Source organism: Pipistrellus kuhlii, unplaced genomic scaffold (genome assembly GCF_014108245.1).
Source record: "Pipistrellus kuhlii isolate mPipKuh1 unplaced genomic scaffold, mPipKuh1.p scaffold_m20_p_4, whole genome shotgun sequence".
NCBI lineage: Eukaryota > Metazoa > Chordata > Mammalia > Chiroptera > Vespertilionidae > Pipistrellus > Pipistrellus kuhlii.
In genome coordinates, this window is record NW_023425540.1 from 28772497 (window position 1) to 28790651 (window position 18155).

Consider the following 18155-nt stretch of genomic DNA (forward strand, 5'->3'; position numbering starts at 1 on the left):
TTAGAGCAAATTGTTACCGGAGATGAAAAATGGGTGCTGTATGTTAATTTGAAAAGGCGGCCTCAATGGTTGGACAAAAATGAGGCTCCGCAGCCCACGCCAAAACCTGACTTGCATGCGAAAAAAGTGATGTTGTGTGTTTGGTGGAATTTTAAAGGAATTCTTCATTATGAACTTTTACCATCTAACTAAACCATTACAAGTGCAGTGTATAGTGCCCAATTGGAAAGGTTAGCCCAAGCTTTAAGAGAAAAAGAACCCGCGCTGATTAATCGGAAGGGCGTAATTCTTCACCATGATAACGCACGACCGCATACTGCAAGAATCACTGCTGAAAAACTGCGCCAGTTGGAATAGGAAGTTCTCCCTCAACCTGCATATTCTCCTGATATTGCCCCTTCCGATTACCATTTGTTTCGTTCTTTGCAAAACTTTCTTCTTGGAAAAAAATTTAATAATGCCTCAAAAATGCATTGACCGAATTTTTTGCATCAAAATCACAAGAATTTTACAACAGAGGGATTAAAATGCTTCCTGAGCATTGGGCATAAGTAGTAGAAAACAACGGCAACTATATTGTTGATTAAATTTTGTTGTATTGTTTAAATTCGATTTTAAAAAGTATTAGAAAACGACATTAATTATTACTAGACCTATATTTAAAAATTTTTTGGATATGAATTAAACATTCTTTACTTCCTCAGACTTGAAAGCTGGTATTCTTATTAATAAGTAATAAGAATACATGATCATTATATAGGTATGCTTAATATCATTTTGAAGTCATATTTCAAAAAAAAATCTGTTTAGGTACACAAATGAACTTCCTTTTTGAAACACTTCTGTTAGGTATAAAGAATGAAGATATTTTTATTTCCTTACATAAATAAAATAACCAACTATTATATATAATTCTTTATTAAAGGACATTAACAATATTATATTGATAATGATTTAGACAAAGTAACTAAGATATGGTTATTACATCTATTGAAATTATCAACCTTACATTTTAAATAGATTATAGTTAAGCATCACGTATATAAAAGAGTGCTGGAAATTTTAATTATCCAAAAATTATAGGAGAAATACTGAAAGCCAGTTCTTATGGGAAAATTACTGGTTGAGTTTTGTTTGTTTTGAAATTGATGGGCAGATATCTTAAATGAAGTTCTGATTTCTAAAAACCTCTGGAAATTTTGTTAAAAATATTTTCTCCTAGGTGCCTCGTTAGCGCAGTAGGTAGCGCGTCAGTCTCATAAAACTATTATGTCTACAAGAAAAAAACATACAATCTTATAGTTTATTTTATATTCCAGTTGAGCATCCTTATTTTACAGGTAAGGGATCATGGCATCACATGGTCCAGGGGCAGACTTAAGCTTACTCAGAACTCTGATGTAACTGTGATGTTACAGGATAAGTAAAGGGGTAGGTAGGGAGTGATAGAAATTGTATAGGATAAACAGAGAGAAAGAAACAAAATTAAAATATAAGAACACTGTTTTACTGTACATATGAATAAGAAGAAGAAATGATATGGGGAATATGTGACTCAGTTAAGCATACTTAACTTTATACCTGAGGGATAAAGGACTAAAGAGCTGAAGGCCTAAAGAGGTCTTCACAGTAATATAAAACACAGAAAACAGAAGAGTAACATCTTTATACAATAACCTCTTAGAAATAAGTTTTAAAGTTGTGCGTGTCTACGGCTCTTGAAAATTATCATGTATAGACTGGACCCTGCCCTGTATTAGATATAAAATAAACAGAAAAAAAAACCTTGGGAACTTAAATTGACTTAACTACCTTAGAAATTTGAACTAATTACTAGTAACAGCATTAAATCAAAAATAGTCAAGCACAGTGTCCCAATCTTCTCAAATTTTTAAAAATATATAATTCAAGTTTCTTTTCTTGAGTTTGAAAATTCTGTTTTCCAGATACCTAAGAAAAATGGATACCTTCTGCATTGAATCCATGTAACAATCTGAAAAAAGAAGCCAAAGTAAGATGGTATTGAAAAACTAATCTGTAGCACAAAACAAACAGTGCATATAGTTATGAATTCTAAAACATGAACACATCAGCAAACCTATGAAGCCCACCCACTCTGAACAATAGTCATAAAGAAACATTCGCCAAATAAATGTATAAGAGAGTGATTAAAACCCTTCTTTTTAATACCTCTTTTTGTCATAGCCTGTATGTCTTAAATTATGAATTTGATTAAAAGTATCATAGACCTCTATTATCCCAGACCTAAGAGCTCATTAGCAATTGTTTCAACATGGTAAGTGAAAAAGAAGACTGGAAGAAATTTGGTGAAAATGAAAGAAATATTTCTATTTAGAACGGAGATTATTTTTAGGATGAGTTAAAACGTCTAAAAAAGGAAGCTAGGTTATTTATGAGCAGTATCTAACTCCTAGGACTAACTCAGTAGTATTCCTAACCTGCCAATATGAAATGTAAACCTTACTTGTCTTAGTTATATAAAACTATATTTCCAGCTTAGAAAAGTCAAACCAATGACTTTTGTAACCACCTACCCTTGTTCTTTTATTCAACCCCTAGACCATCAATGCTTTAAAAATGATTTAGCTAATGATGCAAAAACTTCTATATTATGTGATGGTTTATGAGGAAATCAAAGTGTCAGTGATTAAAAACTGAATACAGGTTAATAATTACCTGGGGAACTGAAGACTTATTCTATTTTCATGAGACTTGTATTATATAATTCAAGGAAAATAAATTTTGGTATACACTGCCCAGATAATTACAAAACAAGTAACCATATTACTAAAGCAATTATAAATGATAACCAGATATGATTATAACAAACTATTTCATGCTTACGGTCTATTTAACAATCGATGCCCAATAAAGAAAAAAGTAAGACCCTTAGTCAGTGTGGCTCAGTGGAAAGAGCGTTGGCCTGGGGACTGAAAGTTCCTGGGTTTGATTCCAGCCAAGAGCGCATGCCTGGTTGCGGGCTCGATCCCCAGTAGGGGGTGTGCAGGAGGCAGCCGACCGACGGTTCTCATCATTGATGTTTCTCTCTCTCCCTCTCCCTTCCTCTCTGAAATCAATTTAAAAAAATATTTCCATAAAAAAGAAAAAAAGTGAGATCCAACTACATGTCTTAGGATTCTTCTGCCCACAATAGATTATGAATAAGGAGACAGAGGAGGAAGTTAAAGGGGAGGACCATACACATCCCAACACACATTGACACAGGCAAGCTCCAGGCTAGGACTGTTATTTACTACTGTTCTTAAAATGTTCATTCTGCTGCAGCTAACTAGCCTCCATTTTCTACACCAAATACCATTCTATGCCTTGGAAGTGCTATGCAATAACTCCCAGGTAGCACCTTAAACCACTTTAAAGCCTTTAAATCTCTCATTTTAAGGTGTGACAGTCAAGAAATGTAAACACTTAGGAAAAGAAAAATGTAATTACCTGATGAAGTCATCTATGTCCATGGAACGGGCCCGCTTGTCACTAAAACCTGTGCTGGTTAGGATTTGCTGTATTTTATCTGCTATGCTGAAATCTTCTGGTATTATCTATCAAGATTCAGAATAAATGAACAACATATCTTTAATGAAGTCACCTTGACTCTCTTTCTTTTTAGTTCAGTAAGTCATAAAATAGTTACCACCTGTCCATTACTTGCACCTCTCCAAGTGATTGATCTTTAGCACATACCAAATACTCGGAAGTCCTCAAATAAACGAATGGATCAAGAATTTTGTCCTCGCCCTAGCCGGCTTGGCTCAGTGAATAGAGCGTTGGCCTGCGGACTGAAGGGTCATGGGTTTGATTCTGGTTAAGGGCATGTTCCTGGGTTGCTGGCTTGATCTCCAGTGTGGGGTGTGCAAGAGGCAGCTGATCAATGATTCTCATCATTGATGTTTCTATCTCTCCCTCTATGAAATCAATAATAAAATACATTAAAAAAAATATTGTCCTCATTTTTAAAATCCTTAAAAATCAGTTTCAGCTTTTCATAACAAAATAATTAGAGCTAAAACTAAATTATAAAGCAATTGTTACTCCTTTTAACGAACTACAGAAATGATCCCTGAAAGTATAGTCTTCAATTGTTACTCCTTTTAAAACAACTCACATTTTTCCTGGCACCAATGTCATTTCCCTAACAATTTTTCTCTAAAGAGATGGCCTCTCCAACCCTTGAGGAATATTAAATATATCAAACTTTACATTTTTCATCCAAAGATTTTTCTTAATCTAGCTTAATATTTTCTTAAGCAGTGTTTAATGATTTTGTTTATAAAAGAAAATGGAAGTAGCAATGTAATATATCAAGCCATAGGAGTCCAACAGTTAGAACGGAAATTTGCTTTTCTCTGTCTGCTCTAATTAATTTATTATAAAGAACTAATAAATAGTCATTATACGTGGATATTAAGAGGCCTGGTGCACAAATTCTTTCATGGGTGGGGTTTGGCCAGCCTGCCCCTACCAAGGCTGATTGAGGCCGGCCAGTGGGGGAGAAGGGCTGGGAGGTTGGCCAGCCAGTCCCACCCCCATCAGGCTGATTGGACAGCCACATTGTGCATCATAGAGACCGGTTGTTCCAGTTGATTGGCTTTTATATATATAGATGATTATGTGCTCACAGACACAAAACTGATTAAAGAAAATGTTGCAGTGATAATGATTAAGAGGCATAAGGCTTACAACCAGAAATCTGCTATTCGGTCTACTTTATTCTAATCTAGGTATTGAAATTTTAAATTTATAGTTGCTATATGAGCAACAGACAAGAAAGGATTGTCACAATTATTTTAAGCTGAGCAAACTGCACATGCCTACACCTTTGAGGAAATAACTCTGTTGAATCTATGGCTGAAACAGCTATCAGCAGTTAAAGAAAACAGAGTGGAATAACTGAGGTTTCTCAGATCTGTTCCACAGAATATACATGAGCACTGACCTGTTAAAAGTTATGCTAGTTATACATTTCTTGTGATCTTTTAAGGATTTTATGGAATGTATGAAATTAAAGAATCTTGATAAATGGAAAGGAATAAGAGAGGGATATTTTAAAATACAAACAAATTTAAATCAAACATTTTCTGCTTACAGTATTATGGACTGAACAGTGAATTCTGTAGTTTTTTTCCAATAACTGCTGTACTGCACTTGACCTGTAGCATAAATGACATTAGTATTATTATTCCAAAATTAGAGATTATCAATTTTCTTTTATTATCAGATAAAAATCTGTTTCATAAGGTGAAATTAAACTAAAAAGGGTATTAATATTTAAACTTAAGAAACAACCACAAACTAGTTATATTTAAAAAGTAAAGTCCTAATAAACATCTCCAATTCTTAATACGTTAAGCACTAAGCCTGTTTTGTCTTCCTTTCCTTTTTAGTCACGGGTGACTGACATGGTGTATAACGTGTTAATGAAATTCCAGACTCCACAAAACCTCACCTAAAAAAAAAAAAAATCTAACCCGGCTGGTGTTGCTCAGTGGTTGAGCACCAAGCTGTGAACCAGGAGGTCATAGTTCAACTCCCACACTCAGGGCACATGCCAGGGGCCTTGGGCTTGATCCCCAGTAGGGGGGTGTGCAGGAGGCAGCCAATCAATGATTCTCTCACTGATATTTCTCTCCCTCTCTAAAATTAATAAAAATATATTAAATATATGTATATATCTAAAATTAAACTTTACACAAAATGCTATTACATTTTTCCAAGTAAATAAAAAACAATGAATCTTACAAAAATGGTGAAGGGGTACCTCATCACTATTTTTTCAAGGAAAATGTAGGCTGATGTGTAGTCTTTGTTTTGTTTTTTTTCCTGTTTTTCCAATAAACCTGATCTAATTCCCAGCTCTAGGAACTTCATTAAATTCTGCCTCCCAAAGTACAAAGTCAGTTAAAAGGTAAAGTGTGTCTGGGACATGGGCAGTCATGCTTAGGATATATATGTTCAGGAAAAGGACAAAATTCTAGCAGCCCAATGTCTGGAGCATTGGTCCTTCATTCATTATAAATTAGTAAAATACTTACTTAAAAGCAGCAGACAGTGTCTTGTTTTTCCTAACAAACGTGATCCTTACTAGCCCATCCCATTCCTGAAAGAGATGAATATTTTCTTACAAAATGTCAAACTTCTTTTCTAGGCCTGTTAGGTATTATTGTGTCTCCTAACATAAACCTGGAACAAACCTTCTGGAGTTGATGAAAATGTTCTATATCTTGATGTGGCTGACACATGCCAAAGTAAGATATATACTTTTTTTTTTTTTTTAACTTTTGTACACCTCACTGAATATTTTAACCTCACTGAATATTTTTAACCTCAATTACAAAAAAATACATTCTTCCACATCTGAACCAATATAGCATTTTGGCACCTAAAGTGTCATATGCCACCTGTCATTTTCAAAAAACATGATTCACAAATACATGCAAAAAATGAAACTAGACCACCAACTTACGCCATACACAAAAATAAACTCAAAATGTGTAAAGGATTTAAACTTAAGACAGGAAACCATAAAAATCTTAGAGGAATCCACAGGTGGCAAAATCTCAGACATATGCCGAAAGCAATATCTTCACCAATAATACTCCTAGGGCAATGGAAACTAAAGAGAAAATAAACTAATGGAACTACATCAAAACAAAAAGCTTCTGCACAGCAAAAGAAACCAATAAAAAAAAAAAGAAAGCCCATTGTATGGGAGAATATATTTGCAAATGTTATCTCTGATAAGGGTTTAATCTCCAACATTTACAGGGAACTCATACAACTTAACAAAAGGAAGATAAACAACCCAGTCAAAAATAGGCAATGGACCTAAAAAGGTGCTTTTCGAAAGAGGACATTAAGAAGGCCAAGAGAGCCGAAACCAGTTTGGCTCAGTGGATAGAACATAGGTCTGTGGACTGAAAGGTCCCAGGTTTGGTTCCGGTTAAGGGCATGTACATTGGTTGTAGCTACATCCCTCATAGGGGGTGTGCAGGAAGCAGCTGATCGATGTCTCTCATTTCTAGCTCTCTATCCCTCTCCCTTCCTCTCTGTAAAAAATCAATAAAATATGTATTAAAATTTTTTTTTTTTAAAAAGGCCAAGAGACATATGAAAACATGCTCAAAGTCACCAATTATCCTAGAGATGCAAATCAAAATGACAATGCCATACCGTCTCACACATGTCAGACTGGCTATCAACAAATGACAAGTGCTGGCGAGGATGCGGAGAAAAAGGAACCTTCATGCACTGCTGGTGGGAATGCAGACTGGTGCAGCCACTGTGTAGAACAGTATGGAGTTTCCTCAAAACACTAAAAAATAGAATTGACTGGTTTGGCTAAGTGGATAGAGTGTCGGCCTGTGGACTGAAAGGTCCCAGGTTCGATTCCAGTCAAGGGCATGTACCTGGGTTGCAGGCACATCCCCAATAGTGGGTGTGTAGGAGGCAGCTGATTGATAGTTCTCTCACATTGATGTTTCTAACTCTATCCCTCTCCCTTTCTGTAAAAAAATCAATAAAATATATTTAATAAAAATAAAAAATAAAAATAGAACTGACATTTGACCCAGTAATCCCACTTCTAGGAACATATCCCAAGAAACTAGAAACACCAATCGGAAAGGACATATCCACCCCTATGTTCACAGCAGCACAATGTACTAGAGCTAAGATTGGGAAGCAACCTAAGTGCCCATCAGCAGATGAGTGCATTAAAAAACTGGTACTTCTACACAATAGAATACTAGTTGCTATAAAAAGGAAGGAACTCCTATCATTTGCAATAGCATGGATGGACCTGGAGAGCATTATGCTAAATGAAGAGAAAGAAATATCACAAGATCTGACGCATTTGTGGTACATAATGAACATAAACTGATGAACAAAAACAGATCCAGAGGCAGAGAAGCATCGATCAGACTGTTAAACCTCAGAGCGAAGGCAGGGGAGGGTGAGGTAAGGGGGAGAAATCAACCAAAGGACTTGTATGCATGCATGTAAGCTTAACCAATGGACACAGACACCAGGGGGGTGAGGGCATGAGAAAGGGATGGGGGGCAGTGGGGAGATAGTGGGGAGATAAGGACACATATGTAATACCTTAATCAATAAAGAAAATTTAAAAAAAACATGATTCAAACAAGCATAATTTAGAATATATCTTATGCAAAACACCTAAGCCTCCTTTGAAGGAGTAATTGACAAGCCATTCCATTTACCACCAGTTATTGACTAGACAAGCATGTTCTTATCCAAAGTGATTGCAGTAAGGTTTTATATCAAGTGATCTGGTTTCCTTCCCTTTTTAAATAAAAAAAGTTTTAATTAAAAAGTATTTCCCATAATATTATTCTAACAACTATTTTCACCTCATCTTGTTTTCCAAGTCTTATTCAAATAGAAATGTTTTCTGTACCTATAATCCTTAACCAAATGCAATGGAATTCTAATCTTTTAACATTTTGCAAACATTTTCCATGTGCTTGTGTGGTCTTCACAACTATCTTGAGTCAAATTATTCCATCTACTCCATCACAGGATGCATCATAATTAACATTTTCCTGTTAGGACATTTAGGTTGACTCAGTTTTTCTGCTATTACAAACATCTCCCAGCCTGGACATTTTCCTCCTTCACTGAATGACCTAGTATTTAACCTCACCTGAAAATTGATAGGTGGTGGTGGATTCTTAGGTTCTATTCTTACAACACTGGATTCCACCTTGGGTGGTGGTCTGAAGTTATTCTTTCCAACCTGTTAATCAGAAACTGTTTTAGTAATCATCTCAAAAATAACTAAATTAGTAATCAAATATGCTCTCCTTACAGAAGGCACAGCTAGATGCCAGAGGATGAGTTAAGTCACGTTAGTTCAATAATAGTCACTTACTTTCATTAAATGGTCCACACGGGCTAGCAGCTGTGTGTTAATTGAGAGCCTGCAGTATAACTTATCTCCAGGTTTTGCAACCAGTCGGAGAGCAAATTCTCTTTGAAACATAAGTATAGCACATCTGAAAAGACAACAAAAAGGAATAAAGAAAATGGTCATTTTCAACTATTAATATATTTGAACTTCAACAGATTTTCTTGAATGGGATACAGAGCAAAGCAACACTGGCAGTTCATGACTATTAGTCCAGCTGGTTAGAAGATAGGTGAACACTCAGCCTTTATTATCGCGAAATGACCCAGTTGGCATTTTTTAAAAAAATATATATTTTACTGATTTTTTACAGAGAGTAAGGGAGGATAGAGAGCTAGAAACATTGATGAGAGAGACATCGATCAGCTGCCTCCTGCACACCCCCTACTGGGAATGTGCCTGCAACCAAGGTAAATGCCCTTGACTGGAATCGAATCTGGGACCTTTCAGTCCGCAGGCCGATGCTTTATCCACTGAACAAACCGGTTTCGGCCCCAGTTGGCTTTTTCACTTTATAATGGTTATACCTCTCACCCTTTGCCAATGTAAGCCCTCAATGATCAAATGAAAAAGTATTTCAGATCAGCACCAATCTATCCCACCCCTTCTAGGAAAGTAAAACCCAAACAAACAAAATTGACTCAGTAGATAAATTCTATCCACAGTGTTTTTCAACCTTTTTTGGGCAAAGGCACACTTGTTTCATGAAAAAAATCACGAGGCACACCACCATTAGAAAATGTTAAAAAATTTAACTCTGTGCCTATATTGACTATATATAAAGTAATTCTCTTGAATAGGAATCAAACACAAAGAAAGTATTTTATAATTACTTTATTATGAAATATTAAGTAAACAAAATAGTGAAAAATTATAAAATTCTTGTCTTGTCTGCACCTACGGCACACCAGGCAACATCTCGCGGCACACTAGTGTGCCGCGGAACAGCAGTTGAAAAACGCTGTGGTAGCAGACACCCTGTGGAAGAGCTAAGGTGGGTTGTGAAATCAGTGTTCTGATTTAACAGATTAAGAAATGAAGATTTTTTTCCCCCCTTCTAATTCAGCAAGCAATGACAGGCTTTTGGAGGCTTGAATAGAAAATGATCATCTTCAAAATTAGGTTTTGACTCAAACTTTTTTGACTGTAAGTCACATTAAGAAATACATTTGACATTGCCACCCAGGCCACAAATATCTGTATGTATATGTCCTTATGTAACTTAAGCAAAAGTTTTGTAAAACTATAATCACCTGGGCCACATGCACTTAAGACCCTCTAATAGATTCTATTCCATATCATTAAAAAAATAGAAAAGATAATCATGACCCACTGAATTTATTTTATAACCACTAAGGGGGTTTTGGCTTAGTTTGAAAATGCTTGATTTAGATTGTCCTAGAAACACCTTAAGAAGCCACTGTATAGATGTGTAGACATGTATCCTATCCTACATAATCCCAATTTTTCTAGTTGTTTGGCAGTCATTTTGGTGTTGGTTACAAACCTGAAAAAAGGTCGATGCAGCAACAACTTGAAGACAAAAGGAGAAGAGATCTATAAAAGAATTAACTAGTTATTTCTGGGAAAGACACACCAGAGAAACATTTAATATAATGTTCCCAACAATCTGAAAGCATACCTGGTAAGGCAAATTTGCTACACAAGCGTCAAAGAATGGCAAATCTGTTTTCAACACATCACCCACCATTACTTGAAGTTTGCTGGCCAGAGGTCTGATAATAAAAACAAAATAATAAAACTTATAAAAGAATATTGTTTTATGAGATTGAAATGCACTTTAATTCCATTATGAATACTCACGTGCCCTGCACCCTTTTGTGCAGTTCAGCTACTAGCCTTGGGTCAAGTTCACAGGCAATTACCTAAATTAAAAAATAATAATTATGGAATATAAAGCTTTTCTTATCTCAATAGTAACTCTTACATGATTTACATGAACTAAATTTCTTTTTCCCAATTCTGTTACCAATATTCTTTCAACTGCTCACTACCATTTCAAACAATGGAAAACACTGCCCAGAAAGGTGGTCAGCTAAAGGACTACCCTAATAATTGACAGAATTATCATGCACATCTGGCTCCGTTTGTAACTAAAGAGGATAAAAAAAATACAAAAAAAGTCTGTGTAGTAAATGTTCTAGACAGACACACACAAAAACAACTGCTCCTAGAATGAGTGTATCATTTCTTTCACTTATTAGGTTCAGTGTACACAGCATAGATAATTTCTGAATGTAAAGGGATACCAGGTAATTTTAATTCACTATCAGCTGAGGTTTAATGACTTCCAGGAAGACCACGTCTGCAGACTAGATGTATGTGGTGCTTAAGTCTATTTGACTTTCAGTTCCTTTCTCCAACTTTCCCTGTGCCCTGTAGAGTGGTGCCGTCCCCCCACTTGCCCTTGATTTCTAGTTGGGACTAGTCAATGAAAGGAACCAGCTTTGTAGGGCACAAGGTCAGAGGCCGAGTACTTCCTAATGCCCACCCATGCCTTTCAGGTGTTCTGGCAATGGCTGTGTTCCACTATCAGTGGCCCCTCTTCAATGACTCAATAACACAGTTCCTTCCTTTTGTCCCTTGAGTCCTTTAAACTGTTACCTGCTGTCGCTAGTCCCTGGGTCTTTCACTAATGCTTACTGGTTCCCTTTAACCCCATTTTTTTTTAAAAATATATTTTATTGATATTGTACAGAGAGGAAGGGAGAGAGATAGAGAGTTAGAAACATCGATGAGAGAGAGTCATCAATCAGCTGCCTCCTGCACACCCCCTACTGGGGATATGCCCGCAACCAAGGTACATGCCCTTGACCGGAATCGAACCCCGGACCTTTCAGTCCCCCAGCCGACGCTCTATCCATTGAGCCAAACCGGCTCCGGCTTAACCCCATTTTGTAAACAGTCTCTTCACTAAAGTCTCTTCAAATAAGTGCCTTAACATGTGCTACCTACTTCCACCTGAGGACAGAACAATCGTTCCATTTCATTGGGAACTGGGTCAGCCGAGAGAGAAAGAAGACACTAGCAGTGGCCAGGTGGTACCCCGAAGTCAGGGGCCTGTGCTTCAGCTCTTTAGGTTCCAGTCCTAGGTTCCAATAACTTCCTTACTTTGTTTCCCTGAGCCCAGAGGTGATAGCTGCATTTTGCAATTATTATTCTTAGGTTCCCTCAATGTTCTCATTTTATTCTTTTAGTCCTGTAACAACCATGCAACCAATTCCCTGTAATAATTTCCCTGTATTGAATGTGGTTTCTGTTTTCCTGACTGATACAGCCCACATTTTCTTTGACCCTTTAAAAGAATTAAGGTATAGTGGACATATAACATTATATTAGTTTTAGGTATACAACATAATATGTATATATTCCAAGATAAGTCTAACAATTTTTTGTTTATTTTATGATTTAAACTTTTGAGATCTATTCTCTTAGCAACTTTCAAATACGCAGTACAGTATTGTTAACTATAATCACCATGCTGTCCGTTACATTTCCAGGACTTACTTTATAACTGGAAGCTTGTTCCTTTTGACCACCTGTACCCATTCACCCATATTTTCTAAGATAAAATTTCTAGCAAAGGATTAAGAGTTACTGTTAAATTAATAGCAATTAATTAAAGTATTTATATTTATAAACCACCTGAGCTTACTCGTATAGTCATTTCTGATCCCAGACATGAAATCCTTTTACCTTTTTTGCCTTTTCTAGTAACTTAACAGTCATATTGCCAGTTCCAGGTCCAACTTCCAGCACCACATCAGTTGGTCTCAAGGCAGCCTGCAAGCAAACACAACCACTTTAGCTTTCCTGACCACATAATTTACACCAGAATATCTTTGCTAAAAAGCACTCGGTTAAGATATTTTATTCTAACTCAATGTTTAGCAATTTCTTCATGATATACATGCTTAACAAAATTATCTAACATTTGGTGAAAGTGGAAATCTGACACTTTTCCTAACTTGGGACAATAGTGAGGAGTCAGGAACCCAGAATAGCAGTTCTTTCTAGGATTGACATTTTGCTTTCTACTTTGGAAATGATTTCAATAGCATCTTGTTACCAACTCTGTTATCTACAAATTCAAACTGGAAAGGACTATGGATAATGATTTTGCCAGAGAACTATAGTGTGCTGTACCAAGATTTCTCAATTTTCAGGGATGCAGGAGTATCCAGAAATTGTACGCAATAGTGGATGTTTATATGCACACAGCTGCGGTATTCTGGACCCATAGCTATTATCAGATGCTCAAAGGAATCCAAGAGCCAAAAATATTAAAAAGCTAGACCCACCCTCATTTTGCAAATAACAAGTCAAGATGAGGTCCTTTAATTATGTAATGCTCTTTCTACTGCTCCAGGATGCTCCCTTTGTGGCCATGAAAGTAATTTGCACCTCCTACATTTCATGTCCTAGCATCCCCAAACATCTGAAACAGTAGAGGACATCAATAACACATACAGGAGGACTACTCCAAAGACTTTACATGTGGAACTGCACTGTAGCATAGAAGTTTCTCTGGGGGAACAAACTCCCTAAGATCTCTGTTTAGACATATCATTAGGCTCTGAAGTAAATAAAAACGAACAGTTATGGGTGGTGCCTAGAAAAAGTGATTGGGGAATAATAATAATTTGGAATTGAATAAATGTCCAGCTATGAGTAAATCTATACAAAGAAAATGATTCGGAACCAGTAGAAATCCAGATCGACAGAATTAAGCAAATCATGGCAAAGACAGCTTATGAAAACTAGCTCATTCAACAAGTCTTTAAAGAGAATTTACTTTGTGCCACACAACTTCTGTGCGCTCCAATATTCCTAGTAATAATTACTTAATAACTCCCTTTCCTTTTCCACACCCACCTTATCGATAATGCTGTTAACAATAAGAGGATTTTTCAAAATGTGCTGCCCAATCCCCGTGTTGAACATGAGTCCTGAAAGAAAACATGAAACAGCCTTCATTTTCCAACTACTATTGGATATTAGACCGAAGCAGAGAAGAAAGCACCTGCAAAAGTGGACGGAAGACTTCTGCGCCAACAGGACGCAGCAAACGTCACCCCGGAGCCCGGCCCGGCGCGCTCGACCCATCCCCTCTGCCGGGAAGAAGCCAGAGTCAGCGCGCAGGGCCTGTGGCCCGCGCCCCCGCATCCCAGCACCTGCGTGCCCCGGAACAAGGACCGGAGATCTCACTGCCCAGGCCCCGATCTCGGTCCACGCCCCGGGTTCAGCTCCCTCCGAAGACCCAAACCGACCCGACCCGACCCAGCTCCCGCGGCGTGGACCCACCTCCCGCGCTCTTCAGCTCCCGGCCCTGTTGCCGCTCGCGGCGGCGGCCGCTCGCCCCAGACTTGATCTTGGGCATTTCTGCCGGCTGCGGGCGCACAGGCCCCGGAAGTCAGCGGGGACCAGAGCCCGGGACCCTAGTCACGGCACCACGTGGGAACCGCCGGCCGCTCCACCGCACCACTCCCAGCCCCCTTGGGTGGGGAGGGGAGAGGCGAGGGCCCGCCCCGCGGCTCGCCCTGGGCACCGCCCCCCGGAAAGAGGGCCGGCCTTGGAGCCCAGGGGCCGCCGGGCATTGTAGTCATGAACTAGAGGAAAGCCTCACCTTGGAAGACTACAGATCCCAGAAGACACCGCGCTACCCAGTCTGAAAGTTTGGATTGGCTAGTTGTGGTCTGGGCGTGGCCTGCCCCCCCTAGGAGCACTGTTGGTTAAATAGGTTTTGGTGTGGTGGTGCGGTGCTCCGGATATTGTGGAGATGAACATTCTATGATGCGATTAGGCCTGGCGGATGCTTTGCAGAAGCCGGGTTCTGGGACCGTTGATGTCCAAAGAAGGTTTCTTTCTATCACCGTACTTCACACCTGTTTCCCAGAACAGGTTGAGGCGAGAAACCCAGGATCTTGGGTTGAGGAATTTGCCCTTCTGGGGAGTGATTTCTCTACTTGCACTTTGGAAAGCAATCCCAGAAAGTAGAATGTATTAAGTGTCTAAGGTGACCAGACATCCCGCCTCTGGCGGGACAGTCTCGATTTTTAACAATTTGTCCCGCATCCTGACCCAGGAGAACTGGGCTTCCTTTTTAATCTTTCCATCCTTGTTGTTATTCTGGAATAGAGCGCCCCAGTAAACCCAGACCTATGATTTCTATGGTTACAGATCCCGCTGAGTCCTGGCTCTCCGCTCTCTCTTTACTGCGCAAGCGCACACTGCCGATTCAGCCAACCGGCGCCTTTGGTTTCGAAGAGACAGCCCCGCCCCTTCCTTCCCTCCGCTGTCCAATCGCCTCCTCGGTTGGCCTCCTCCACGCGCCGTGGGAGTGTGACGCAGTATTCGGGCGTCCACATCGCGTGGAGCTGCGACGCCGAACATGGCGCGTTCCTAGAAGCGGCTTTCGGCATCAGTAGGCGGCGGCGAGGGGACTGAAAGGCGTGGAGCTCGGAACCAACCGACGCCGCTTCGTGCCGGGCAGTGAAAGCGGGAGAGCCGGGCTGCTCCGGACCGAACCCACCGGTGAGGCTTCCGCCTGCGATCTCCAGGACGCAGGAGTGGAAGGGAGGAGTGGGCAGGGCGGCGGAGACTCGAGAGACCCGGGAGGGAGGACCGTGGGGCTGGCTACCGGGAGAGGAGGGGTAGCAGTGGCGCGGCGAGGGCCTGCGGGCTTGGTGCTTTGCGTAATCCGAGGAAGCCGTGGGAGCTGAGCTCGGGGCTCTGCCAGTCGGGCCGGAGCAGGAAGGCTGGCCCTGGGTGCCAAGAGAGGAGAGCGTAGGGTGCCCAAATTGTGGCTGCGGTTGCGGGCCAGGTTGGTTGGTGCATTTGCCCTTGAGGGATGGAGACCGTGATCATCTTTAGTATAAAGCCACTACTGCTAATTGCAATGCTGGGAAAGCTGTAATGAAACGTTAGAGCCTTGCTAGCCTTGAATGAACAAGTGAAGGAAGTTGACACGTTTTCTGCGAGGACCTGCTTGCTGAGGTATGGCCGCCAGTGCTCGCTCAAGCCCAGCGATTTGATTTCTGCAGCTTTATATTTGGGGGTCTTGGTGATTCAGCAAATCCTTTTGAGGTTCATTGCATTTATTTATTTTTTTATGACATGATGATTGAGGGAAGTATTATTTCAAAATGACTTGACCAAATAGCTAGAACTGGTAAATTGTTTGATAGTGCCGAGATTGCTGTTGGACATGTTTTCTCCCCACCCCAGTTTAAAGGAGCTCAGCTATAGTGCGGTCAAGTCCTTGAAATTTGGTTATTGTTCACAAGGGAATAAGGAAGAGCGTTTTACAGCCATACTGTTTTGCTTTTCTTTTTCTTGGATAAGGGAGGTCACTCCTTCATTTTCATATTTCAAACCTCTGTTTAGTACAGAGGTTTCAAATTAAGGACAGAGTGACTACAATATAAGATATTCATTGCATGATGTCTTTTCTTACATCTTTAGTCACTGAGGAAGATTTCTGTGAAATTACAATGAAAATCTCTCCTTATTGGTTGTGATAGGATCCCCAACCTAGCACGGGGAATAATAGAAACAGTTTAATTATAGCAATGCATTGTGGCAATATGTTATAGCTCCAGGGCAGCTGGACTGCCCTGTCCTAATTAGACTTCCTATAGCAGAAGAGAATTCTCACCCGAACCGAATTTAGTTATGGTAACACAATTAAAAGTTCTAAACAAATATGTTAAGATTGTTTTATAATTAATGTAAAAATCCATAGATTATGTGATACAGTGAATGGGTTTGCATTCAGATTAAACCAGAATGCAAAAGAATGCTTGTAGGATGAGATGCTAGAGAGTCTTCCAGAGATAAATACATGTATTTTTCCATAAATAAAAATATTCATATTTTGGTAGCTAATGTTTGATTAGATAAATTTTAACCTTTGACTTGTATGTATGTATACTTATGTGTGTGTTTGTATTTATCTTTGGCTTCTCTTAATTTCTTGTTATTGCTGGCAGTATTATTCATTCCTTTCTTTTTTCTGTCTGCACCAAATGGGGATTGTTAGTTAATATTACGTGTTTCAGGGAATAGCAAGACACACTTAGTGCAGGTGTGAGTCTGAAGTGTCTTTGTTTGGTTTTTTAATATCAGGCTGATTACAGATAAGCTCACAATTACAAGCTTTGTAGAGTTTGACCTGGATCAGTGTTCTTCACTTTTGCTACCCAAAAGTGTGGTATATGGCTTCACGTGAGAATTTGTTAGAAATGCACAATCTCGCCCTAGCCAGCTCAGTGCATAGAGTGTTGGCCTGTGGACTGAAGGGGCCCAGGTTCAATTCCAGTCAAGAGCACATGACTGGGTTGCAGCTAAGTCCCTGCTGGGGGCATGCTGGAGGCAGCTGATCAATGACTCTTATCATTGATGTTTCTCTCCCTCTCTACCTTTCTCTCTGAAAGCAATAATACACACACACACACACACACACACACACACACACACACACACTTAGCCTTAATCCCAGATCTGCTAAATCAGAATCTGCATTTTTAACAAGTGCTCCACATGATATGACACAAGAGTTTGGTAAAGAAGACTGAGGTCATGCACAAACCTGCATTAAAATTATAGCATCATTTATTTTGATTTGAGGTGATCTTTTGCTGATTGAGTCTCATGTATCTGGTTGAAAAAAACTGAGGCCTAGCAAGGGTAAGTGACTTGCATAAGGTCACACATATCTAGATTTAAACTTGGGTTCTGACTCATCCCAATGCTTTTTGTTTGACAGACTATTAAAACTGAACCAAAGCATTCATGAATGACAACTAGGTATTTGTATAAATCTCTTTAACGACACGCGTGGAAAGAGTTCCAATTCAGGGTTCGGGTTCTGGAGAAGGGCCACACACAAATGAAAAGACTTAATTAAGACTTGAAGACATTCAATTTGGTGATATGGGGGTCCAGGCAGTAAGTAGTCCAGCTCTTGTGGGAGAACTAGACCTGCTCTGGCCCTGCCATCCTCTTTTATTAAGGCTTTGGGGAAAACATCTTAGGCAACATAAACAGAAATTTACATGTAGCCCTTAGGCAGGAAATAACAGAAACTTACATGGGACAAACAAGGTGGAGGCTGCTTCAGCTAACAATATCTCAACTAAAGGTTAGAGCAATTAAGGTCAATATCCTGTCA

At 39.3% G+C, this 18155-nt stretch overlaps 2 protein-coding genes across 12 annotated transcripts in view; one reads left to right on the forward strand and one right to left on the reverse strand.

Moving 5' to 3' along the window:
* Window positions 1–1485: 1485 nt before the first annotated feature.
* On the reverse strand, window positions 1486–14502 carry DIMT1 (DIM1 rRNA methyltransferase and ribosome maturation factor). 5 transcript variants are annotated; one of them, XM_036409074.2, is made up of 12 exons: window positions 14288–14502; window positions 13859–13932; window positions 12680–12766; window positions 10787–10848; window positions 10605–10698; window positions 10470–10519; window positions 8927–9050; window positions 8699–8791; window positions 6069–6133; window positions 5123–5186; window positions 3472–3578; window positions 1486–1993 (listed from the first exon to the last, which is right to left on the reverse strand). In XM_036409074.2, exons 1-12 carry the CDS (start codon window positions 14361–14363, stop codon window positions 1951–1953), a joined length of 939 nt encoding a protein of 312 aa, XP_036264967.1. In that variant the 5' UTR covers window positions 14364–14502; the 3' UTR covers window positions 1486–1950. The 5 variants fall into 5 exon arrangements, with proteins under 5 accessions (XP_036264967.1, XP_036264968.1, XP_036264971.1 ...); XM_036409075.1 differs by lacking the exon at window positions 13859–13932 and having other exon boundaries at window positions 14288–14443; XM_036409078.2 differs by lacking the exons at window positions 12680–12766; window positions 13859–13932; window positions 14288–14502 and having other exon boundaries at window positions 10605–10724.
* Window positions 14503–15326: 824 nt separating this feature from the next.
* The window catches only part of IPO11 (importin 11), a 90162-nt gene continuing 87333 nt past the window's right edge, over window positions 15327–18155 (forward strand). For 3 of the 7 annotated variants that reach the window (XR_004982916.2, XR_004982917.2, XM_036409714.2), the window contains exon 1: window positions 15327–15517. The gene's annotated coding sequence lies outside the window, so the exon portion shown is untranslated. The remainder of the gene's footprint in view (window positions 15518–18155) is intronic. The other 4 variants (XM_036409710.2, XM_036409711.2, XM_036409713.2 and 1 more) reach the window with 2 other exon arrangements.

Coding starts and splice junctions, on each gene's coding strand:
- DIMT1 (XM_036409074.2), bottom strand. CDS start 14,363: ATGCCCAAGATCAAGTCTGGGGCGAGCGGCCGCCGCCGCGAGCGGCAA. Junction 10,699..10,786: donor CACAAAAGGGTGCAGGGCAC/GTGAGTATTCAT, acceptor TTTTATTATCAG/ACCTCTGGCCAGCAAACTTC. Junction 9,051..10,469: donor CTGCATCGACCTTTTTTCAG/GTTTGTAACCAA, acceptor TTGTCTTTTCAG/ATGTGCTATACTTATGTTTC.